The following is a 27691-nucleotide window of genomic DNA, read 5'->3' as shown; positions in this document are numbered from 1 at the left end:
CTCCCTCTTCCCCCCTCCACCTCGCTCACATACACTCTCTTCGTCAGTCTCTCACCCTCCATCCTCTCCACATGCCCAAACCACCTCAGTGTGTTCCTCATAACGCTTCCTATCACATCCACATCCACACCACAACACTCCTTTATATCCTCATTCGTCAGTCTGTCTCTCCATGTGACTCCACAGGCTCCTCTTAAATAACTCATTTCCACTGCTCTCACTCTTGACTTGTGTCCTTCCAACAACGTCCAAGCTTCACTTCCATACGTTAGAGTTGGTATCACAATACTGTCATGTAGTAACTTTTTCACTGTACTTACAGGGTTAAAAATGCTCTATAATCTGCACTATGATGTCTTTTATTTTTTACACCACTATTGCCAGACTATTACATTTGGGTTTAGGAGGTCCCTCACTAAGAAAGGGTTGCCATCACATCAGCATTATGTCAGTGTACACAACAGTACAATGGTCACTGTACCACCAATACAACATACACAAGTGCACTACAATCAGTTATTATAAGCCAAGAATTTGTACGAAAATAAAAGTTTCATGCAATTTGTACTATAAACTGGAGGAAACTGGTAAATCAGTTTGACGGATAGTTAGCAGTCAAACTATAAAGGGCAATTTTTCTGTACTTACAGTGGGCTCAACAGCAAAAAAAAATACTATAAAAATAACTCACAATGAGGTCTTCATAATATCTCATTACATTACCACTAAGAAAATATACACACAAGTGTTGTTTCGTCACATCAGCACTATCAGCATATATACACAACACGACTATATCTCATCATCAGCAATCTGACTGTCCTCCACCTGTCTTGTCGCTGGAAGATACACCTTGAAGCTGAAGTCCGTCTTTGAGAAAGAACCCTGTGAAAATGATGTTGATATGAAAACTGGTGAATACAAGGGGCAGGACTGCTAGGGTGGTTAAAAGTTGAAAAGACCCAAAACGTTGAGAAAGCAATTAAAAACGAAACTAAAGAGGGTAGGCTTAGATGGAAAATACACCCCCTTGCACTGGTACAGGGATGAAGTAACACAGCGGTCCATGACAAATAGTGCAAGCAGTCCCAAACCTCCTACAGCATACGTATAGGAGGCCATACGAGGGGCTTCCTTGTTCATCTGATTCATGTTGTAAAATGTAACCATAATGCTGTACTCTACATTCCCCAAGCTGTAAGAATGTAGGAAATACAGAAGAAGAAAATGATGACAATGACAATGACAATGATGATGATGATGATGATGATGATGATGATGGATGAAGTAAAAAAGCAGGAGGAAATAATATGATGACAAGATAAAGAGTTAAACGAACTGTGGAAATAAAACGGAAAATCACAAGACAAAAACAGTAAAGAGTAAGCTACGACAGGGAGAATACAGTACCAGACAAGAAGAAAAAAAAGAGTGATAAGAACTCCTTTCTTTGCTGATGTTTTCCTGACAAAACGTGTACATCATGTAATACTCAGCATCATACAATATCTCGTAAACCACTAACACAAAATCTTCTATTTTGTGCTGCAAGTCTTTTGTTAGTGCAGATTATGACATCCAACAACTACAACATTAACAAAAGACCACAGCTCTTATTATCTCACTGGAAGACATGAAACAAAGCAGAATGAAACCCCAAGGTATAATCCCCCTCCACCCCACCAGTGCCACAGAAAACAGTGTTGCTGGCAACAAGTGTGCTGGATCAATGGTATCTGGGTCATCACATCCTATGCTAATACAGAGACCAGGGAGTTCTGTCCCTCCACTCCTATCCCCTTCAGCCACCTTTTACAACATGCTGGGAATGTCTAAGTAATATTCTTTTTCATCTGCCCCCCATGAATAATTAATATAACGATTAAACAAACTGATAAAAAAGAAACTTTAGAACTAACCGGGTTGACGACAACAGCATTATTGTAAGTTGCATTGAATGCATCACCCTTGTCAGCAGTGATGATGAGGTCTGGAGTTGGGTGGAGGGCCAGGCAGCGATCCAGTGGCCAATATGTTGGCACCACCTGAGGGGCTACTGGGGCAAGATGACCCTGGCTCACCACTGTCTTTGCAAACTGCAACAAGTGTAGAGAAAAGTATTATTTTTCTATCTATCTATTGCCAGACGCCTTAATCCAGTAATGGGTGGCCCCAAACAAATCACCTCCATGTCGCCCTGTCCCCCACCATTTCACTGCCCCACTCCCAGCTCACACCCCTCTCTCTCACATACCTCTCCATTCCATCCCTCCATCTCATCCTTGGCTCCCCCTCCCTCTCCCCCCCTCCACCTCACTCACATACACTCTCCTCATCAGTCTCTCACTCTCCATCCTCTCCACATGGCCAAACCACCTTAATCCATTTCTCCTAACGCTTCCTATCACATCCACATCCACACCACAACACTCCTTCACTTCCTCATTTGTCAGTCTGGCTATCCATGTGACTCCACGTGCTCCTCTCAAATAACTCATTTCCACAGCTCTCATTTTTGACTTCTGTCCCTCCAACAAGATCCAAGCTTCACTTCCATACATTAGAGCTGGTATCACAATACTGTTGTGCAATAACTTTTTCACTTCCATGCTCACTTTCCTGTTTCCTGTCATTGCTTTCAAAGAACCAGAAACCTTTCTTCCTTGTTGTAACTTTATAAGCACTTCACCATCTAAACTTTCATCCATACTCATCACATTACCCAAGTACAGTACTTACATGCACTCACATTTTCCATTTCCTCTTCATCCACCCTCACTGTACATCCCGTGACTTCATTCCTCTCGAAGACCATAACTTTACCCTTCACTACATGCACCTTTAGATTCCGTTTCTTACACGCTCTCCCAAACTCACTCACCAAGCCTTGCAGCTCCCCTTCGTCTTCACTTAACAACACAGTATCATCTGCAAACAACGGTATGGGGAGTTTCCACACACTGCCCTCTCTCATTAGAGCCGCTCCAACATTCACTGCCCTACCTTGTATCTCTTTTATAAACCCATCCATAAACAGACTAAACAACCATGGAGACATGACACGTCCTTGTTTCAATCCAACCTTCAAACAGAAAAATTCAATCAGTTCACTGTCCACGCACTGTAGGCTTAGCACCCTCATACATACTCTTCATGGCATTCAAGAACTTTTAATTACTCCATATATACTTGATACTTTCCACAATCCTTATCTATCCACCCTTTTATGCTTTCTCCAGATCCATGAAGGCTGCATACAACTTCTTTCCCTTCTCTAGAAACTCTTCCACTAAAGGCCTAAGAATGATCTACAGAACCTTTTCCCTTCCAAAACCTCCCTGTTCTTCTCCAACTAATTCCTCTGTTATTTCCCTAACTTGATCAATAAGTATCCCACAATATACTTTTCCTACTACACTAAGAAGACAAATGCCGCTATGATTACCACACACTTCTTTTTCCCATTTTCCTTTGTACAGGGGAATGATTATACCCGACTTCCAATCCTCCAGGACTTTACCTTCCTCCCAGGCCAATCTGCACATCTTCCACATCCATTCTACTACTATCTCTTCCTCATGCTTCAGCATTTCACCACATACTCCATCAATTCCTGAGGCTTTCCCCAATTTGACTTTCTTCATTGCTTGCACAACTTCCATCCTACAGATTTCTTTCTCTCTTCTCACATCCTTCCTTCTCCTAGCCATTCCCCAGCCACTTATACTCACATTACTTTCATTCTCTTTATTCTACAATTCCTTACAGTGTTCTCTCCATCTGCTTACTTTTTCTCCCTTCTCCACTATTAATCTACCATTTTTATCTTTCACTCCATGACTAACTTCTTTAACACTCTGTCTAATTCTCTTTACCATATTCCAGAACATACTCTGACATTCCCTCCACTTTCCACTCAAATTCCTTCCAAATTCCACATCCACTCTCTTCTTACTAATCTTTTCACATTTCTCTTCCTCTCTACATACTACTCTCTCCTCTGTCTCTCAACTTCCTCCATACCCCTGTTTCTCATCCACTCACTATATGCTTTCTTCTTTTGTGCCACAGCCTGTGTTATTTTTACACAATATAAATACAGTACAATGCATAGGAAGTCCATTGCTATCATTAACCCAAGGAGGTACTACCACAACCTTCATATGGAAACAAGCTTGGCAATAATTCACAACTCTTAGGTGGCAAACTCACCAACAGGTACAGGGTTTATACACAGACTCATTCCTCATCACCTATTTCTTTTTCCAAATACTTTCCAGCAACTGTCTGGTTCTCTCACATTCAAGTTACAACTCTTACAGGCTCAGGCTTTGCTTATTTCAGTTTTGGAAAAAAAAAAAAAAAAATCTATCTATCTATCTACAGCCAGATGCCATAATCCCATATGGGGTGGCTGTCTTTGAGTTAGCTGTTTTACAGGGAGAGGCACTAAACCTCGGCCAACCCACTTGTTGACAAGTACGGAACACGGATGGGTTGGTTATATGGTTACCACCCTGCATTGTAAATGGTTTCCTGACTTACAGGGAACCATTGAGGCTTGTCATTCAATGTAAAGCCACCTGAAAATGAATGAAGAGTAATAAAAAACTACAGGAATGATGGAAGAAATATGAAAAGAGGACAGACATGGAAAAAGAATGATAAAAATGAAGGAAGAAGTATGCAACACTACATTAAGTGAGTGGATGATGGTCACCACCACCTAATTTGGTTCGTGGTTAAACTTCTAGCTCACAAAAACCTTCAGCTGTATGTTACTTATTTGTAGCAGTCTGGTACTTCAGCTAAGCTTATATCTTGTATAATACAACTAGTTAAAATACAACTGCAGGGTGTCTGTGGGATGGAAATTTAACCAAGTAGCAAAGACAACAATTTGGGGGGACCAAAACAGGAGTTGATGTATCTGGGAGTAAAAATAAAAAAAAAAAGGAGTTAGTGTGCAAAGGAAATACAAAGTTCAGTATTACAGGGAAAGAAAGTGGCTGATGCTATGAAGGCCTTGATACAAAACAAGTTGCAGTTGCAATAGACTTGCATGAAGGAGCATTAGTACCGTATCTGCACTAACAAGGGTGTAAGCCCTTGATGTGGCATGGAAATGAAAAGCCAAGAGTGAGAAAAGTAGGAAATGGGGTTATTGAGGAATGTGTGTGGAATGCAGAGTGTGGACAGGATAGGGAATTATATTATTTGTGAAAGATATTGAGTAAGAAAGTATGTGGTTGCCAGAGTCAATAAGAGTGAGCTTAGATGGTGGCCTATGGTCATGTGGTGAAAATGGATGTGAACTGAGTGGTAAAAAGGATGTATCTGAGCAAGTTTCAACATGGGAAGAGGCATACTAGGTCAAGAAGGTGGATATATATTGTAAACGAGTTGCTGAAAAAAACAGGTATAGAGCTTGATGATGCTGGGGAACTAACAGTGGATCAAGCTGTTTGGAAGCCTTTTGTATGGAGGACACTGGATGCCGATTTTTAACCTGATAATCACTGAACTGACTCTGTCTGATAGGCAATTATAAAGCACACACTGATAAGTGAGTAGTGTGCTTGTCAGATAGAACAAGTATTTCAGAGCCCTGAATGGTAAGTGAATGTGAGGCCCATATAGCTGGGCAGAATTAAATACCATATTTCTTATTCTATCAAGTTTTTTCCTGCTCTCTGTGTAATAACCGGAATGAAACTTAACAAATTAATCACACTGTCCTGGCCGATATTCGATCTCAGGCCCCCACACTTGATACGCACGCACGTTACCACTGAGCCAAAAAGAGGATCCCATTCTTTGCCTCTAACCAATGCGGGCTTTAATTTACCCCGTTACATCACTCTTTTCTCCCCTTGATGATTAATTTAGTCAATTTCAAACGCACGGCAGCATAGCATCAAAGGCCACCATTGGGGATTTTGCAGGCCACACCCAACAGCATCCCCAGGATGTAAGGGCTAGGACGCTCCCAGCTCACCAACATCATTGCCCTTCAAGCCACACCTCACATCCCACACTGCTGCCAACCAATGTAATAACTGGCATGAAACTTAACAAATTAATCACTGCTCTGACTAAGATTCAATCTCAGGCCTTCGCGCTTGATACACGTGCACATTACCACTGAGCCAAAGAGAGGATCCCCATTTTGCCTCTAAACAACATGGGCTTTAATTTACCCTATTACATCTGGACCTTGCTTCACCCCACCCTTAGGTGGGAAGAGGGTCTGAATGATGATGATAACAATGATGATATGAAATAGACACAGGAGCCTGCAAAAGTTGTAAACTTTCAAAGCTGTACCCAAATACTGAGGCATTCTAAGTATCACAACATATCATACAACCAATGCATAATATAAACTGAAAAAAAGTTGGATTTAAAAATTCACTTGTGAATAATGCAGCTTTAATGGAAAAGTGTTCTATACAGTAATTCATTTTGGACTTGTAATACCAATAGTACTCAAGCAGAAGAGAGACAACAAGAAACTTTTTTTCCTCTCTCAAGCACAAGAAGCATGTGCATCAGCTGGAAGCATGTGCATCAAAATTATCTAGAGGTAGTACAGATCAGAGTAAACTAAGACATGACCATAAAGATGGAGTTCAGTAATGAGAAGCTGTATGACTCACATAGGCAGGGATGTCATCTGAATTTGAAGGGAAGTGGACAGAGTTACGACACATCTTAGCCACGATGTCTTCTCTGAATATGACCATCTCCTGCGTGCAATAAAGCAACCGTGCTGGGTTACTGGTGAACACAGCACTTGGCACCAACCGACGGATCTCTTCAGTCACGTACTGTGGTAGTGCAGGTCTGTAGGTGGAAGAAGATCCGAGTGAATACATCCCCTGCATTTGACATAATAAAACTCAAAGGCCTCTCACAAAATTCATAAAATCTGACAATGATGATAATGACAATGATGGTTGCCAAAATATAATAACAAAAGACATCATCATATTCACAAGGTTAATTGTGATTTTTTCAAATAATTTCAGTACAAGGGATCTCAGGAAAAACTAATGATGTTGTGTGATGGTTGCCAGAGAGAAATCTTTCCGCCAAAGGAACTGCCTGATTGCTTCTAACCATTCCTGCCTCAGAGATAAATAAAGTACCAGAATCTTACGGAAGTAAGCAATAAATAAACAAATAAAAATATGTAAACTCATACTTATGAGGTAAAACTGCTTGCCACAGCCTTAAGAAAGTTAAATAGGAAAATCGAATGTAAAATGAAAATTAAATTAATATGGAAGAAGTCCCTGAACTCCTCCTAATCCTAAAAGAATGCTGCCCCTGGTTTAGGGTAATGCATGCTGAGAATCCTGGATGTACAGCCTACATATGTAAAATGAACCTCAGTCTACACAACACCCTGACTTTAACTAATGAAGCTGAAATGGATATATTTTTCACACAAAGGCAAGCTGTAAGGTACAGCATAATATAATGTTTAGCAGGGCTATTCAACTACTTTACGATTAGGCCTGGATTATGATACTCAGATTGAAAGAAGGGCCAGACATTTTTTCCACATGCATTTTTTCCTCTACCTAAACATTTACACGAGGTCTGTTCAGAAAGTATTCGGCCATAGGCTCTAAAAAAATAAATAACTAACCCATTGAGGCAGGACATTAATCTCCCTCAAAGTAGGCCCCTTCTAACCTGACACACACAGCCCAGCGTTCTTTCCACTGCCTGAAACATTTTTCAAAGTCAGTTTTCGATACCTCCTACAGGTCCTTCATTGCATTCATCGTGATCTCTTCTCTTGTCTCAAATCAGGAACCCTTCGGCAGAGTTTTGAGCTTGGGAATAACTAAAAGTCGCTCAGAGCCATGTCTGGTGAGCAGGGAGCCTACTGGACATGTAGGATGTTGTGCTTGGCCAAAATTTCTTGAATCAGTTGAATGGGCAAGGGCATTGTCATGGTGCAGCTTCCAACTTGCCACTTTCCAAAGGTCTGGTCTCTTCCACAGAACTGTGTCATAAAGACAGTGGATCACATTGAGGTAGTAATGTCTGATGACAGTCTGAACTTCTGGTGCGTATTCGTGATGCACAACACCACGGTAGTCAAGAAAAACTGTCAACATGCGAGTACATTTCAGGCTGTGAAGCCTATGCCCAGTGTCAGAAATATTAAAAAAAAATAAATGCTGCTGACCTGTTGTGCTTTTTTTGGGTGAGGTGACTCTGCATGCTTCCACTGGGACAAATGTGCTTTAGTTTCAGGGCCCTACCCATACACCTAAGTCTCATTTCCAGTGATAACAGTCTTCAGAAAGTCTGGATCGGGATTTGCACACTCCAACGTGTCTTGAGCAAAGTTCATCTGAGAGATGTGATCATAATGAATGCGATGAAGCACCTGCATGATACCGAAAAGTAACTCTGAAAAATGTTCCAGGCTGTGGAAAGAACGTTGGGCTACGTGCATCAAGTCGAAAGGGGCCTACTTTGAGGACGATTAGTGTCTTTGCTCAACAGGTCAGCTATTTATTTTTTTAATCTAAGGTCTGATACTTTCTGAACAGACCCTGTACATAGGAAGAAACGAAATATTCATATATTACTTGCTTTTACATTTTCCATTAAACATATAAATAAAGAGAGAAAAGAATAACTTTGTTTTATATTTGTTTGTTTCTTTATTTTCATTCTTCTGAGTCTGTCAAGGGGCCAATGGAAAATGATTCAATGGCCTGATTTGGCCCACAGGCTGCCAGTTGGATTGCCCTGTTGTATATGATTAATGAAGTATAATGGTCAAGGGAGATATTCTCAGAACTGTCTAAAGATTCATATACTATGCTTGTGAGGCAAGGAAAAAAAGAAGGATGAGCTGGAGGATATCTGGTCAACAAATATCTTGCTGATGATTTAGAAGATAAGTTCCAGTGAAAGAGCAGCAGTTCTATCAATGCAGCTGAAGAAATGATATATGATGATGATAAGCCACGGACATGCTACAACATTAACCTCTAAAGAGAAGAGGTGTAACACTTTTATGAGATATAGTGGTTTTCAGTACACTGAAAACCTCCATCTGTACAATGGCCAATCCCTGAATGAGGTTCATACCAGGAAGTACAGAAATGGTTTTAATGACCATGTGAAAAAAAAAGACCAAAGAAAGAAAAACAGGTAAAAATATTTTATAGGTGACATCAATGAAAAGATCAGAAGAAAACAGCATGAGACTGTAAGAAATAATACTGGAACAGGTACCAAGAATGCTAAAGGCAACATCTAGTAAATTTATTTAGGGAGATAGTCTAAGGTACTGTCTATCTATCTATCTATTGCCAGACGCCTCAATCCCGTTAAGGGTGGCCACAAACAAATCGCCTCCACATCGCCTTGTCCCCCACCATTTCACTGCCCCGCTCCCAACTCACACTCCCCTCTCTCATATACCTCTCCACCAAATCCCTCCACCTCATCCTCTGCCTCCCCCTCCCTCTTCCCCCCTCCACCTCACTCACATACACTCTCTTTGTCAGTCTTTCACCCTCCATCCTCTCCACATAGCCAAACCACCTCAGTGTGTTCCTCCTAACACTTCCTATCACACCCACATCCACACCACAACGCTCCTTTATACTGAATACTGTATATTCACCATGTATATTCTACCACAAGAAAGAAATTAGAAAATGGATCTAGAAGTGGTCAAATAATGAAGCACAAAACAAAGATGACTACATATAATCCTCACTGACAATGCAGCTACAAGAAAAAACTGTTATCTGCACCAAGCACAAAAATGTTGAGTGATCACACAATGTAGATATATGGTAAGACAAGATCTGAAGGAAAACAAAAAAAGTTGGTTCTGAGAAAACAGCCAAAACTAGATGAAAAAAACATGACATAAAAGAATACACAGTATAGGAAAGTACACAGCAAGACTTGTGGGTCCTTTTGAAGCCATTTGTTGATGAGTAGGCTGTGACTGATTTGTGCTGTATTTGCTGAAGTTATGGGCAGCAAAGCAAGAGGGCCCAATCCAGTTTACCATATGAATACAATGTTTTACCTTTTTTTTCCCTCCATTATTCTCTTCAGTGATGTCATTAATACTGTACCTAATCCTGGCTATCACCAGATCATTTTGTTCATTTTAGAAGAGATCTATTAAACTGAATGGGTTAATGGATGAAGACATTAGGGATGTTCTAAAGAAAGGAAGGAATATAGTATATACCTAAGTTACACAAAGGAGATATGAGATGGTGGTGAGCTGACCTTGGGAAAATGTTGGAAGGGCCTGGATCAGTGGGTCCAGGAACAAAGATGAAGCGCGAGTGTGTCACCAGGTCTGGGAAGCCAGCCAGCAAGTTACCCAAGGATGTGAATGCTTGCCGTGCCTCTCTTGCCTGTAATGAGTGAGAGTGGGCTTACTTAATATCACGCTGTCTTCTAATCCCATAACCTGATCCTTGCTCATAATTCCTTTACTATAACTTGGAAAAACTAGATTACAATATGTAAGCATAACTGGATGATGCTGTAGGAGCCACAGGTGCAGATGTTTCCAGAGTATGTATTTCAGCTCACAATTTTCATCACAGTTATATTTAATAAACCAGTTTTTCTACCATGGGATAACAGATTTACTCTAGATGGAGAAGCAAGTCTTACAGTGATAATAAGAGTTAAAGAAAAGGACTGAAGTAAGGAAGAGCTGAAACAATAGCTTCCAAAACAGGTCAATCTGCCACACTGGGAGTGAGGCCCTCTTTGAAAGGAAACTGAAGAGTTGAGAGGAAGAATGGGACCAGAGTGTATTGGTGCTGTGATGAGGAGAGGAAGACTGAGATGGTCTGGACATGTGGGGTGGATGGAGGATGATACTTGGGTGCAGAAAGTGAGATGTGTGAATATCAGAGGTTGGGCTGCTAGAGGCACACCGAAAAAGACCTGGGATGAGGTCACAGAGTGTGACCTCTGGAATAAGGGACTGAATAGGGAGGCTGCCAGAGATCAAGCAGTGTGAAAAGCCACCATTAGGTGACCAAAGCCAATGCATGCTAGCATGTTGGAGCCTTTATAAACAATATGGATGATACAAAAATGACCTGTAGTGAAGATGACGCACTGACAATAAGTAAGCACCATTACTGTATAACAAAAGTCTTTCATATCTGAATTCCACAGGACAAGAGAATATCTAAACCATGGATGTTTTTGGATAACAGATTACTTGCTTATGTTAACTGAATATTGAGTCCTTATGAAACACAGTAATGCATTATCTGTATAAAGAGTACAGTTCTACAAATATCTATGAACTAAACAGCAAACAGCTAAAAATTACTTGAGAAAAAGCTTACTTCTCTGTTTTAAAACAAGTTTCCTTCTCTGCTTCCAACATGTCTTATCAGTCTATAGCCAGCCACCTAAATCCCAGACGGGGTGGCCATAAACAAACTGCCTCCATGTCACTTTGCCATCATGCCACAAACGTGCCTACAGTTAACCCTTAATAAGCCAAGCTTAGAACCATCAAAATTTGTTTTTTTCAGATTTGCCAAGGCACTCTAGACTGCCCCTTCACTCACTAGATATAATTTAAAGGTCTGTGAATTTCCTCAATCTTAGCAATTTGTCTGTTAATGAAACAGAGTCTAATATGGTGACAATGAAAACCTTTACCACTGTAAAGTTTGTCTTTACTTTAAATCTAGGATGTGTGTGGGCAATATGCCACTTTTAATTAAACAATTTTAAGTCATGCTTCTGATTCATGATTGAGAAGAAAAAAAAATAAGATTTCACACATTTAAATAATGAATCAGGAACATAAGTAAATGAAAATGGAGTGGTTAACAATTTTATGTCATGTTTCTGATTCATGATTGGGCAAAAAAGAAAACAAATCAGACTTCAGACATTTATATACTGAAACGGGAACATAAGTATGTGAAAAGTGAGTCGTTAGCTATCAGCAGCATAATATTGAAACATTACGTGAAACAATTTAAAATGAAAAAAATGTTTAATTTCTTAATTTCAGATATGCAATAAACCATTTACAGTATAGAATGAGTGAGAGTAGAGAATTTCAGAAGAGTAGTATCTGATATGAGTAACGGTATGGAAAGGGACACAACACTGCAGCAGAGAGAGACTGTAACTGACCTGCTGGGCTCCATGACCTGTTGAAAGGAAATTACCGCAGATTATGAAGGCAGTGGGAGGGAACCTGGAGTAACCAGCAAACAGGGTACGCAGTTTGTCCATCACCTGTTAAGGCATATCATCATCATCATCATCATCATCATCATCATCATCATCTTTATTCTGACTGATAATCCTTTCTGAAGATAGATCAGGTAGGATTTATAGTTTTTACACGAATGACTACTCAAAATCTCCAAGCTGAACAAAACTGTGGTATGTTAGCCTGAATACAATACACTATTTATAGAAGTTCATGGCAACAAATGGGTTAGTTAGATAAGTTTCTAACATCTGACAGTAATGATCTTCCTCAGCCAAACTGTCTTATGCTGGCCTGAAACACCTAGATGCATCCACAACACTAAAATGATCAACTTACATTTCTCATTTCCCAACTTTCTTCTTCTCTAACAAGACTACATAGGCAAATGGCTGCATTCATGAGGCCTCATGAGACTCTCTCGCATTTCTTCCATACAATATTGCAAGAATAAACTACAAAAAGAAACTGTCATACTCATACTTTTTTTTATGCTACTGATGCAGACATGTGATGTTAATTGATATCATTACCATCATGACAAAAAATCAAGAGTAAGAGCATTGGAGATGGGACTGCTGAGGAATCTATGTGGAGTCCAGAGGGTGGATAGGATACGAAATAATGTGATTCGTGAAAGATGTGGAGTGAGGAAGTCTGTGGACACCAGAATCGAAGAGAGTGTACCGAGATGGTATGGTCATATGGAGAGAATTGATTACAATAGAGTGGTGAAAAAGGTATATCTGAGCAAATTGAAGATGGGAGAAGATAAGTTAGGCCAAGGAGAAAGTGGAGAGATATGGTGGATGAGTGTGTGAGGATGAGATGTTTGGAAGTTGGAGAGGCAGGGCTCTTGTTTGGCGAGCCACAGCTCGCAAATGCGAGCATTTTTTCCCTTTCGCGAGCAAATTTTACATGCAAGTCACCTTTTGGCAAGGAGAAAATACATCCACTTCAAAACCCAGTAACTACAGAATAAGTAAATCTCACTTAAATGAACAAATAAGCACGTTGTGATCAATTATTAAGTCTTTCCTTGTCACTTTCCTTGTCACCATTGTGAATGTTTAAAACCTCATTATTTGATTCTAATCATCACAATGTGTAAATAAACAAATATATTTATTATAAAATATTTCGGCTGGTAGTCAGTTTGGCTACTAAAAATTTATTTGGTTCGAAAATCTGAACTCTTAGGAGCCAAGTGGCTTGCAACCATCGGCAGTTAGCAAGAGCCCTGTGAGGCTAGGGGACTGACAAGAGATTGAGCTGGCTGGATGAAAATTGTGAGAAGTGCATGATCAGAGATTTGGCACCCCTTTTTAAAGCGTCCGGACTGACTCTATCAGATACATTTATGTGAAGCTACAGAACATGGTGAATGTTTTTGGCATATCCGATACAGCCAGGATTCCGGGGGCTTGAATGTTGAGTGAATGGAAGCATGACCCATTGGACTGGGCAAATTTGGGCTGTCTGGACATTGCTACTCCTCACCCTGCCCTAGGGTGGGAAAGGAGGTCCGGATGATGATGATCATCATCATCATCATCATCATAATCATCATCCTGACCCTATTTTCATCTAAAGAAGGTGTGGTAGGATCCAAAAACAAGGAAAGAGAAAGCACAAATGTGGGTGAACTGTCAATAGCATACTGTACCTGGTGAAAAGGGCTAGACAATAACTCATACACCAAGCCACTGAAAGCCTGGCTCCACCTACATCTGCATACATTTTTTTGCTTTTACTGATGTACTTCACTTACACCTGTCAGTCATTCTATTACTTACCATGTTAAAAAAATGAGGGGTTGCAATATCCATATTATGTTGTTCTCCATATATATTTCAATCTACCAACTCAAACCTGTCAACTTCCTTGCCTCCTCAACCTCCATACCTCATTTTCACTTACACTCATTTACTACATCCATCTACCTCTTCTTCCCTCTGTCCTTCCTCACCTTAATCTTGTCAAGCCACACATCTGCCAAAATAACAAACATGGCACCAGCGTTGGCCTTCTCCAGCTTCACCAGCCGAGCATCATTCTTGGCACAGATGTTACCGGGGCCACCAAAATAGTTCACATTACCTAGCAGGGCCCTGGGGAAAGTTTAGGTACTTATGAATTTTAAAACTTCATCATCATCATCAGCAGCAGCATCAACATCAACATCATCATCATTATGATCAGCATCAACATTATCAACATCACTACCATCAACATCATTACTATTAACATCTATGCCCAAGTGCTGGGCAGTGAGGTTAATACATCTCTATGACAATACAAGCAAGAATTTCTAACTCTCACTACTATCTGTCTTGGTCACCTATTGCATGTAAGGAGTACATGGGTAGTACTGCTTCCTATCCCAATCATGGGGATCTAACCCTATGACTGACCTGGTTACCCACTGCTGAGTAAATGCAGTCATTAGCAACATATATGTCACAAACTGGTTGAAAATTTTGTTCAGTACACACAATACACAATAAATTATAAAGATTATGACTGAAACCAATAATATAATGGAATGCACTACTACATATAATGAAGTGAATAGAATGAGGTGTAACTGCATATATTTCTACTGCAACATCTTTCAGCATGTGCAGACTCTGAAAGTCCTTCCCCACCTGGTAACATCTGGAGCTTCAGGTGGAGGCAGACCAATGGCAGCCGCATGTAGAATTCCGTCCTCATACCAGCCCTCCACTAGCACCATGCAGTTGTGGGTGAACAAACCTGAAGGGAAGACAGAGGTGCTTTTTTAACCCCATCAACCAATGGGCATTAACCTATAATTCTTACTGCTGTTAGACAATTTTGTATCGAGTCAGGAGAGACCCAGAGCAGTTTTGAGGTTAATGAAGGCTACATCTAACCTGTCAGCTTTGAACTGTTTCCCCTAAACTTAATAAAATTGTTTATTAGTTCAGTAATACAAATGCACTAGAAAATACTTCATCAGACTGGGGGAGGGGGGGCTGAGCTGTCATCATCATCATCATCATCATCATCAACATTCCTACCCAATTTCCCAATAATACACAGAATGTGCAGAACACAGTAGGGAGAATAAATGGATGTGATTATTTTCAACATTCATTGTACTGTTATACTGTGTACAGGGTGTCATCGGAAAAGTTGCCATGTACTGGGAGGTTAATTCTTTTACTAATTTTCTGTAATAAATGTTATATTAACATGGGGCCAATTCTCAACCATTATGGAATTCCACGCTGACGACCTCACTGATGAATTATGAGGGAGACCATTTTAACCCATAATGTCACTGGTAATCTGAATTATGGAATGGTTTAGAATTAGACCCATTTTGATAAGACATTTATAACATCATTCCAACCTCTACTTCCACCTCAGGATGGGTGAGACAGAATCTGGAAACAACAGAATACCATAGCATAAAAGCAGAACCAAAACAACATGCCAGTTGCAATAACAACAGCTTGCCCAGTGAAATGGGCCAAGCTATTACCCACATATCATTCAAGCTTTCAAAATCTTTGTGTAGCTATGTGAAATTTTAGGTACAGAATTGGTATGCATGTATTTAAATTTCTTTCATCTTACCACAGCCCAGATTTCTGTCCTTTTGCTTTTTATTTCAACTAAGCTCAGTGGCTGAAAAAGACAGTGCTACAAGACAGTGCTATGACTCTCATGACTATCCTTTCTAGTGCTAATCTGATGTTACAAATCAGCATTCAAGAAGAAGAGATGGCAATTTTAGACCAAGTTACAGTGAAAAGACTATAGTGATGGTGTGTACCTGTGTGGAATTTAGTGGTGGTGAGAGACAGTGGTACGGCGCCAGTGTCGTCCTCAAGGTGATGGCGTCCCTCCACCAACTGTGTCAGCAGCCCCAGCACCACCACTTCCTCCAAACGGGTGCTGGACCCCAGCAGATACTCCACCTGGGCAATTACTATATATATATATATATATATATATATATATATATATATATATTTTTTAACCTTAACTAGCTAGGGAGAGATAATCATCCTTCTATAGCTTACTTACTGTAGTTCTGTGGCAGAATATAACAACTGTACAGTCCTACATCCTTCCCACAGCACTTCTTCAAGACTGGCACCATATTCTAGTGTTGTCTTGTTACAACTCAGCACTAAAGATGGAGAGATGGCAAATTCAGGCCAAATTAAAGTGAATGTAGCATAACATTAGGAAAGGATAATACAGGCTAGACAACTGCTGGTTCTGGTGCTCTTCCCCCACCCCCCCCCTTCTCACTGCTACCAAATGATGGGTATTTTATTCTGCTATGGGAAAACCTCTTGAAGTGAGAGTTAAAATGGTTTTACTTAATCACTTCACTACAAAACATCTCACCTAAGATGAACAAAATCACTTAAACAGTACCAAGAAAGAAAAAAAAGATATCACTCTACTGAAGAGGTTAATGGAGGTTGTTTCTAAGAGCCTCCCAGCTAGAGACATTCCTTCACCTTCTCCCTCATCAGCGTGCAAAGCTTTCTTCTCCCATACCACAGTGTCCATCTATCTGCTCTCCCAGTCATACTGTACAATTTTCCACTCTTTCTTTCGGCCTTGCCTGTACCTTCGTGATCTCTGTTTATGAAATAATATATAATGATTACCATCCATCCATCTATCATCCAATCCTACATTGCCCCATGAGGAGCATAGGAGCCCGGGGCTAGGCAAGTTGGTCCTGACATTTAAAATGAGAGTGACCAGCCTCACTCATCCCGGAGTGGCATTATGTGAGCTATAAACCCCAACCACCCCTTGGATATAAACCTATACAAGCTCAATCTGATTGGAGCATCTTAGTTACCCACTAAACCACCAGGAATCACAATCTGGTTATACAGTTACCACCCAGAGCAGTAAATAGTTTCCTGGTGTACAGGAAACCATTTGGCTTGTCACTCAGTGTAAAGTCACCCACAGGCAGAAGAATGAGGAAAGAATGTTCCTTCCTCATTCTCCTGCCTATGGAAAGAAAGACAGAAGAGGGAGTGTAAAGTCACCCACAGGCAGAAGGAAGAGGAAGGAATAAAGGAAAGAAAGACAGAAGAGGAAGGAAGGAAGAGAGGAAAGGGAAGACACCCAAAGCAGCACTACATTGAGTGAGTGGATGGTGAGTGCCCCCTAATGAGTACCTCTTCCATAAAGGTGTTTCCCAAGATAAATAAAAATAATCTGGAGGTTGAGAGACTAAAGCAGAAAAGGACCTCGTTGTACTGATGGGATTACTGGACAATTATTCTAATTCCCTTACTATATGAAAGCATTCTAAAGCTGTATGAAATTATTTGGATGTAGCAAGAATATAAAACGACTATCGTAGGAACACAATTAATGAAGTTAGTTCCTTACCCCTTTACTATGAAAGGTCTCCTAAATGCTAAATAAAATGAACTGGAAGTAACAAGAATAAAACAGCACAGATGATGTTAGGGAGGAGTTAAGGGAGACTTCCTTACCCTTTTGTTATACCAGATGTTCCCTAAGCTGAATAAAATCATCTTGAGGGAGCAAAAATAAAATTAAAAGCATGAATGTAGTTATGGGCTACCTTTAACAAGACCAGACTTTCTTGTCCTTGTACTGCACAAAAATAATCTGGAGATGGCTAATAAGAATAAAATTAAATATGTTATCACTGGGGAGATCAATGGAATTGAAACAGTTCCTTAAAGGAGTGGTTCTCAACATGAGTCATATGGTTCCCCAGGGAGTCATGCCATGGTTCTAGGGGGCCACATGGAATAACAGAACATCAGGGGGGCACAGTAACTTTCTGAGTGGGCCACCCAAACTTAATTGACAGGTGTACCACCAATTTTTCATAATCCTCACATTTCATTTTCTCTAATTTCAGCAGCATAAATATTAGAAATTACCATAATTTAAAACATATATAACTGAAAAAAGGGCAGCCTCTACTAAATGAAACTTTATGTTCATCAGAAATAATCTTTAACATTATAAATGCTTCGAGTTGACAAAACCAGACAACTCTAGCACATTCAAACAACAAAAGGTTAGTCACTAAGCTGCCACCAGCTTGGATCATTCATGTGCCTTTGATTACTATTTTTTTTCCAAAACAAGGTACGATTTGAATGTTAGATTCACATTTCACCATTGCTTATCCAACTGGCAGCAGATATGAAGAGGTCAACAGAGGGAAATGAGGCTTAGATGGGGTCATCAGAAAAAAAAAAAAAAAAAAAAAAAAGATAAACCCTGCCTTACACCATCACTACCAGAGGTCCTCCCTTAGTAAAATAAAATCATGAAGTAGCATGAATAGAAAAAACACATATGACTGAGGCCCACCTTCATGAGGCCAAATTTCTTGGTGGCAGTGTGACTGGTGGAGCCAATGACAGGCTGCCGGAATAGGTCGTGGTTGCATGTGCGCTGGTACACTATTGAGTATCTGCAAGGAGGGCATGATTTCATTAATCCCATCAGTACCAGATGGCTTTATGAAACTAGAGATGCACACTGAGGCAGAGGGAATACATATGATTCTGTGACAATATGAAACCACTTGTAAGTTGAAGGGCAGCCTGCATTTCAAGTGCGGTGGTCATTACTTGGAAAACACATGTACTGTTATGCAAGGGATTATTATACAAAAGTAACAGGTAACCTTTTCACAGGGTAAATTATTTAAGAGTTGTGGGATTCCCAACTCCACAACCACCTCCTTCATCTCTTACAATTCAAAAGGAGTATATAAAGTATTGTACTGTATATAACTTCCTCCCCCTTCCCTATGCCCTGCGATACCTACTTTAAGCCAGGAAAAACAGATCTAACATGACCATAAGACTGTTAACATTAAAAGAGTCTCACCTTAGCCCATTCGGCCTGGTTGATGGTCACGTGTATTCAAACTGGAGAGTTAATTTAATCAATGATCACAGAGACTCATTTCTGTCTTACAACTAAAGTTCATCAAACTTCAAGCAGCTGGCTCAGTTCCATCAGATGAAAACAAACCAACTATACAGTAGGTACCAAAACTGCCAGGCTGAGATGTGGACATCATCCAGCCTTTTTATCAGAAAAGGCTGGATGACTCCGTCGCTGATGTCTGTCCAGGATGCAACACAGCACACCATACTATTAAGCACATTATGGAAGACTGCATTGCACACAATCACCTATGCCAAAAACACAACATACACTCCTTGAGAGTTCTGTGGGAAAGCCCAGTTTCAGCTGTGGCCTTCCTTAGGGGCTCGAAACTGTTCAGCCAGACTGCCTAGGGAACAACTACTACTACTACTACCAAAATTGCAGCTATACATCATTCAAATGGTATGACAATCCTTCATTAGGTCAGTGATAGCAAGCCTGCCTCTACATACTGTATTACATCTACATTATTAAGCTGTTGTGTCCTCTCAGTCTCTGCCCACCTGTCTCTAAACATGGTTGCTTTATCCATGGCGTCCCCATGCAAGTTTGAATCTCTGCCTGATGTGAGTACAAACTTCCTCCGCTCTACACTGTATGAGAACTTTGGAATTTTGAAGATGTCAACAACATGGAACAGAGTTTCAATGTCATCATTCTCTGATGTCCCAACCTCCTGAAAAATAAGAGCGCAGGTTGTGTATTATACATTTATATGGTGCTCAGTTTTCCCAACAAAACTTTAAATCACAAACTTTGCTGTTGTTCTGAATTAAGGTCCTACACATGAATCTGGTGGACCTGCAGGCTGAAGATGCCTTTCCCTTTAGTCTACTAACTTCCTTTCAGAAGGAAGGGAGTTGAGGATTACAGTGTTATCCAGTTTATTAGTACAGTGCTACCATGTGAAGAAGTCCCTCTCCAATACCACAGCAAACTTAACTATTGTTGTACAGTTGCCAGTAAGGTATTCCTGATTGAAGAAGTTACCATACTTCCATTCATGATTACATCAAATTAATATTTCAGCTTTAACCAAATTAGTATCTGAAAATCTAGCCAGTAAAAACTAAGAAAAATCTGACTACCTGAATGCTCAATGATACTCTGTAACTCTTTTACTATGATATTCCTCTCCAAAGCTGAATAAAATTTGGGGTAAACAAAAACACTATATCCTATCAGTGTCTCAAAAGAGTTTTAGGTTAATTATATTACAAGCACATTCAATGAATGACAAGGACACAAAATCCTTAAAACAGCATACAAATAAAACATAAGATCAATACTAGACAGGGAGTTGCAGATGATGCAGTTATGCTTGCTGATAACAAGGATGGTGCTGTGGAGAAATTCTGGATGTGGAGAAGGGTTATGCAAAAGTCTGAGTGATTATTGAAAGGATAAATGTAGTTAGTGGGGTACACAGGCACATTTGATGGAGTCATCAGTGGCACTGTGCCACATGCAGGAAAAAGGCAGTTAATACAGGAACTGCTGCCTTATGCATTGTTTGTAGAGAGAGCACACATCTAAATAATAAAGCCATCCTGTGTAGATGTGTGACTGTCTGTGCATTTATTTGTTTCTTTCACAAGAACAAAAATAAACATTGACCTAATTCTTTTTTCACTGGGTTGGGGTGATGCCCAGGAGGAAAAAAAAAAAAAAAAAAAAAAAGCAATCATGCGCAAAGCAGCGATGCAAAATAACCCACAAAAATATGCAAAAATCATTTTTACAACCTTCTGGTCCAAAATCTGTCATTGTGAGCTTTATAACGGTATAATCCTGATGGTGTTGCATACCACAGTTTAATCATTTGCTGTGATCTGAATCACAAGGCACAACTGTGCTGTCTCAAAACCTCACAAACTTTTGGACCGTAGCTAGTTGATGGCTGGGGTATAGGTGAGGGCCTCATGATCAAAATAAAAAATTTCAGTTACAACTTCTTAATCTGCTGCACGGCGAGACCACCACAAATTTTTGCAGGTATTCACTAGTAAGAGACATAATATAGGTTAGTGGTATGAAATGTAGACTGCAAGATATAGTATCATCACTAGCTATAACAAGCGGTGTGTGTGTTATGTACAAGGGTGATTATGTGGTTCAGCCAAGGCTAACGGACAATGATAAGGCACCTGAATGTGCTGGTGTGCTTTGCTACTCAGGAGATACAATTAATGCAAGGAGTGTTGCAGAAGCTTGCTCAATCACATGAACCAAGTGGTTGAAAGAAATGCTGAGAGCTATAGCTCCAATGGAGAACTGAAGGGAAAGTGACTCTCTCCCAACTTCAGGGAAATTATAAGCTTCATGTGTGAGAAGTGTGACACTCTTATGGTCATAAAACATGGACATTAGGTAATGAAGATGCTTGCAGTTTTGAGTACAGGAACTGTCCAATAAAATGAGAATGGTGAAGTGAATGTGCACTGTCATACTGACTTTCAAAACAATGTAAACAGAAAGCATAGTATGCTTGGTCACTGAGGACACTGGAGAGGTGATGCACTTCTGTTCCTGTAGCCTCACACAGTTCTTCCAAGCTGGAGGGGCATGGCACAATTTCACCATGCTGAAGTAAATAGACTACAGCAGAGGCCCAGACATGACTGACCTGGGCTGCCTTGTGGATGTGATCCCTGGAGATGAGTGTGGAGTTAATTGGTAGCTTCTGTACGGCCTCAATCACCTTCTCCACCCACTCTTCATGCTCCTCTCTCGGCAGTGGCTCCAAGAGCTCACACAGATACTTTGCTGCTTCACTGTGTAAATGAGAAAAAACAACAGCACCCGTCAGTCCAAAATTATTGCACCTCTGTGATGTGTACAGTAGGAGGAGCCTGAGGATAGGCTGCTGTAGTCCAATATATTTAAAGGAAGGTGACCAGCTGACACAGCCAATTACCACTTGAGAATATGAACTGATGTATCCACTGGAACATCCCTGAGTACATTTTGTATTTCTGATAATGGAAATAGGACAAAACCTAGAACATCTACATATCAAAGATGCTGAAAAGTTTTTACTCAAAATGAGCTTCATTTTAGTGTAATCTACTTATGAAACCCAAAATCCACGAATATTACTACCACATGGGTAGAAAGAATAAAAAAACTAAAGTCCTTCCCTGAAAGACAGATGTCCAGCCACAGACATAACAATACTGTATAGCACACTGCAGTAATTACTGTATAATTCATTATGAACAATTAACTCAACCCCAATACCTACATATTCCAAATATAGTATGTATTTTTCTTCGTCAAAGAACCATTACATATGTACACATACGGTATTAATACTGGAATTACAGTATACTGATGACTGCTAAGATATATATACCATACAGCAGAACACAATGCATCCTCCAATAATGCTGATCACCTACATTACAACCCAGTAGGCTACTGGTTAGTTTCTAAGCTGTACTACATTGTGGGAAGATCCACTGCAGTGCATGATAAGGATCCAAACATACTCAAAAATGGCACTTCCAGCCATTGCATGGACACGTACCCCACAGCACAGGGCACATGACTGCTCAGAGGTTCACTGGTGTGGGGTGATGGTGTGAGTCAGTGATGGCATGGAATGTTAGTGTGGGTGATGGTGTGGAGTTATAGTATAGCCTACATGACTGTGTGGTGTGGCTGATGATGTGGGGTGATGGTGTGGTGATAATGTGGGTGATAGTCTACATGATGGTGCAGGATGATGTTCAAGGTGATGGTGTGGGTGATAGTGTGAGGTGATGCTGTAGGCAGGTGTGGGTAACAGTGTGGTTTACCACCATACTTCAATTTAGTTAAAGTGTTTTTAAGTGTCATTATCATTATTTCATACATTTAAGGCCAGTATGAGATGGCTAGGGCAAACATGAAAGGTCATTAGAGGTGACTCTACAAAGGATGTCAACCACAAGTCATTTTCCCATGGGCTCTGTGTCTTCAATATCACAATTTTCCATAATACTTTTCCAGTTGTCGACCATATATCTATTACAGCTAAGCCTACTGTACCGGTATTTTTTTTTTACATAAAATTTTTATGAAACTGTTTTTAAAATGTATAGAACTGCTAAGTTTGCCTTTTCACTACAGTATTTCTTCTTCCCACTCCCTACCCTCCCACAGCCAGCGACTAGTGGCAGCAACTCCTGCTACCTGTAAAAATCCAGCTGTCACTTAGAACTTAAAGATGCTTAGGTTTGGACCAAAAAAGCATATGTTATACTGAAATTTGGACTATATGATGGCAATGAAAACCAAAGGATGTTGCCTTCAACCAGGTCAGTCTCATTTGGCAAAAGTTCATTACATTTTTTGTGGTTACGAGTGACAAGGTTCTACTACAAATACTTTACGGTAATGTAAAAATTATTAATTTCTGGAACATTATTACATATAGCTACTACTACAGTGATCATGATATGGTAATCCTTAACCCCTGGCGGGCTGATCCTTTGTTAAGGTTAATTACCTTCCCTGAGTCATAGTTTTATGACCAATATAAATTGCACCTCACATGAGGCTTGGAGCGTGGCCAGTGGAGACCTTTAGTGTACCGGTACCTCATACGCGGTCTGCACCTCAGCAAGGGTTAGGCAGACATAGGACACTTATTTTGCAGTTTCTTGTTTTTCTTTATCTTAGCTCTTTATGGAATTCTTTGAGTATCTTCTGATTGTGCTGTCAAGGATCTTTTTTTTTTCTTTTAAATGCAGTGACAAATATTTAAGAAGTGGTGTCTGTTTACATTCCCTAACAGCGATGAAGACAGACAGATGCCATCTTCTGGTGCGCAAAGACAGACGAATGCCAAACGCCATTGTTTAACAAAATTACCGTACCCTTTTCAGTGGTTGTCATCCAAACCAACCCTAAATTTTCATAACTTGACCCACCTTACCTATTTTAAGCTAACCTAACCAAATTTAACCTAGTTTATCCCTTATATAGTTATATTTTCATTATTTATTGATGGACCCTCTTCATACTCTGAAATGCAGCTGTACACCTTTGCAGTCACTGAATCCGTTCAAAGGTAAAAATTTTTGATAATTTTTTAATCAATTCAAAGGTAAAAATTTTTGCTAACTTTTATGAGATGGTCCTATATCTCCTTAACCCCTTGACCGCGGGGCGTCACTTTCGTGACGCTTGGGAGCAAGGGATCATACCGCGGGGCGTCGCTTTTGTGATTCTGTGTTATTTTGAATTCACCCGGGCTTCCATGTGGGGGCTTGTATCATCTATCGGTACTGCCAATGTCCAACACTAGTCAGCACTCCTAATCTCATCTGTACTCCCATCCATTGTTGACAATTTAGCCATTTCTCCCTGTTCTTGACTCCCCTCCCTACCCCCCCTCCATTACCCTATCCTCTCGCCTGCCCGGCCGTGCTACGCTAAGTAAATCTTCCCTGGAATTTTTCACTGATTTCATCCATTGAAATAAGCCCTATGTCCTATTCTTATACCAAATAATATATACAAGAAAGAAATAAGGTAAGTGAGAGTGCCATACACCTGGAATTGGCTAATTATCACCTGACAACACCTCACGTGCACTCGTTCGCTAATTTTCGCTGTTTTTTTCCCCTTGAAATATGCCCTATAATCTATTTTCGTAATAAATATACATGTAAGGAGGAAGGGAGAACCCTAAGTGATATTTACATTCACCTGGAACTACCTAATTTATAATGTATTGTCTAGATTTCCTGCCAATCATATCAGTGCTAGACAAAGCTGTTTCAAGATATAACATTGGTAGCTCTGATTATATATCTCCTAAGTAGGCCTCTAATCTATTTTCGTAATAAATATACCTGTAAGGAGGGAAGGGAGAACCCTAAATGATATTTACATTCACCTGGAACTACCAAATTTATAATGTATTGTCTAGATTTCCTGCCAATCATATCAGTGCTAGACTTAGCTGTTTCAAGAAGTAATATTGGTAACTCTGAATAACCCCTAAAGCAGGCCTCTAGGCTAGCTGGTCTGGCAACTGCGTTATCAGTGTAGTCTCATCTACCGAAGTGAGAGGACGTATGTTTCATCTTGCTGACTTCAAGGCCTTTTTTCACCCCCATGCAAATGGCTCTGTGACCTTTACCCCCTACTAAACCTCGTGTGGAAAGAGGTAAAGGGCTGACAATTGATAAAAGAGTGACTACGATCTTTCTATTGAGTAAAACAGTGCAAGTGGAATTGTAAATAATGTGTAAATAATGTGTAAACAGCAAGTGAAAGTAATGAATGTAAATATACGTGAACAATGGAAAATAGTTTTATAAGTTATTTCAAGTGACAGTGCATAACACTGTAAATAAAATAGAAATGTAAATAACGTAAATAAAATAGAGAACGTAAATAGAAATGTAAATGAGTAGTATTATAAGAATACGAGTATATACCCTAGAAGTAATGAAAGTGAAAGTTTCACTCTAGCATGTCTGAATGCTATGAGTTATGAGAGTGAAGATGAAAGTGACATTCACTCTCAATGCCAGTATACAGGACGAGAAAGTGAATGCTACGTATTTTACTGAAAGAAATTGAATCCCTACAGTGACAATAAACTAATACTACAGAAGGAAACTTATGGATAAAGACTGTAGATATATATAAGTGTTATATAGTAATAGAAATATAAAGTGTGAGGGGTTTTATGAATAATAAATGACAGACTACCATGAGCGAACTAGTGCCAGTGCGCCGATCAGACGCGCTCGTAATTTCCATTGCTTTCACAGTGTTTTTTTTTTTAGTATGGATCCCAAACTACTTGAAAATTGTAGAATAGTGTTTATAGTGTTTGTATCTGGCTGTGGTAATCATATTACGGGTTGTTGGGAAGTGTAAAGTGGAGACTTTGTTACCCTACTTCAGAGGTCTCCACAAGTCCTACGGTAACCGACGAAGGCTCAACAATCATTCCAGGAGAAAGCTGAAGGTATGTGCCATAAGCATATGTAATTTTATTATTCTAGGACTAATAACTGATTTTTGGCAAATATTTTTTGAGAGTCTGTCGGAGCCCAAATAACCCCGCGGCACACGCAAGTAATTGGTAAACAAGCCCGCGGTGTAGGGGTTAAGGATTACCCAGGCTATACAGTATTTCATATTTAGTGAGAAAAACTACATTACCCATCATACTGTAACAATGGAAAGGGGACTTTAAATTTTCACCCAAAATTTGAACCATGTTATTGTAACAACTATATTCTTTCACTATTAGGTTTGGCTTATTCCTCTGGGTTAACTACTCTACCTATGCTGAAGATTTTTCACCTGAACTGCATTTTCTAAATTATGCATACAACCTACCATAGTATTGTATTTAGATTTTTGCAGTTTCTCATAAAGTCAGTGTACAGTTCTCTCTCTTAATGAAGTACTAGGCTCGTCTACAATCATTTCACTGCAAACCCACATGACTATACTGTTTGTAACCTTTTTCCTACTGTATAGTCATCAGTCATAGGACAACTTAATGGTATTCGTGAAGTTATTTTACTCCAGAAGCACAATATCTATCTATCTATCTATTCCCAGATGCCACAATCCCTTACAGGGTGGCCATTTGACTCTGAGTTATTTGTTTTACAGGGAGGGGCAATAACCCTCCACCAACCCACTTGACACGTAGGGAGCACGTGTGGTTTGGTTATATGGTTACCACCCAGCATTGTAAATGGTTTCTTGGCTTACAGGAAACCATTTGGCTTGTCACTCAATGTAAAGCCACCTGTAACGGAAAGAAAAGCAATAAGTAGTGACAGGAAAGATGGGAGAAATAGGAAGAGAGGAGGGCAGGCACAGAAAAAGAATGATAAAGGCTAAAGAAGAAGTAGGCAGCATTACATCAAGTGAGTGGATGATGGTCGCCACCATCTACCACATGAAGCACAATATCATGACACTAATTTCATCTTACCCTCTCACAGCCAGGCCATGTAACTTGAACAAATTCACAACATCGCTTTTGGATGCCATTTCTAAGTTTTGTTCGATAAAAGAGGAAAGTATGTATTTGAGTTCCCCTATGGCCTTGTCAGATGAGGTTATGTTGTGGTGTTTAATACTGGGACAGCTTGCATTACTGACGTCCTTATTCTTTGTTTTTACATTCCTTCGTTGGTGTAGTTGATTGGTACTGTTAGCTGTCCTCAGTCAAATCCTGCTAAGCTCGGAATATGAAAAAACACGAGATAGTCAAACTGTCGAACAGACATTTGGCGCGAAATTGTAGTACTTCTAAACACAGACCGAGGAATTCTGGCTGCACGAATTTCTAGTTCTACATGAGTTATCATTTTAATATTATCATTCAGTGTGTACGCAACATATATCATTCATTATTTGCATATCAGTTTAGCAACATCTAACTCATTGGCCTGATACACAACTAAGTAGCAAATGATCCCTACAAATACCCAT

General features: G+C 39.9%; 1 protein-coding gene across 1 annotated transcript; it reads right to left on the bottom strand.

Moving 5' to 3' along the window:
- Positions 1–386: 386 nt before the first annotated feature.
- PolE2 (DNA polymerase epsilon subunit 2) lies at positions 387–27250 on the bottom strand. The gene is made up of 12 exons (XM_080278166.1): positions 27189–27250; positions 21855–22002; positions 19732–19904; positions 18638–18740; positions 16074–16218; positions 14917–15025; positions 14238–14379; positions 12187–12291; positions 10291–10421; positions 6660–6846; positions 1920–2096; positions 387–885 (listed from the first exon to the last, which is right to left on the bottom strand). The coding sequence occupies exons 1-12, from the start codon at positions 27245–27247 to the stop codon at positions 793–795; spliced, it is 1572 nt and encodes a 523-aa protein (XP_080134292.1). The 5' UTR covers positions 27248–27250; the 3' UTR covers positions 387–792.
- Between the last annotated feature and the right edge of the window lie 441 nt (positions 27251–27691).

Source organism: Coenobita brevimanus, chromosome 72, assembly GCF_032717465.1.
Source record: "Coenobita brevimanus isolate Jiangsu-jjx chromosome 72, ASM3271746v2, whole genome shotgun sequence".
Taxonomy (NCBI): domain Eukaryota; kingdom Metazoa; phylum Arthropoda; class Malacostraca; order Decapoda; family Coenobitidae; genus Coenobita; species Coenobita brevimanus.
This window is presented reverse-complemented; position numbering and strand designations above follow the sequence as displayed.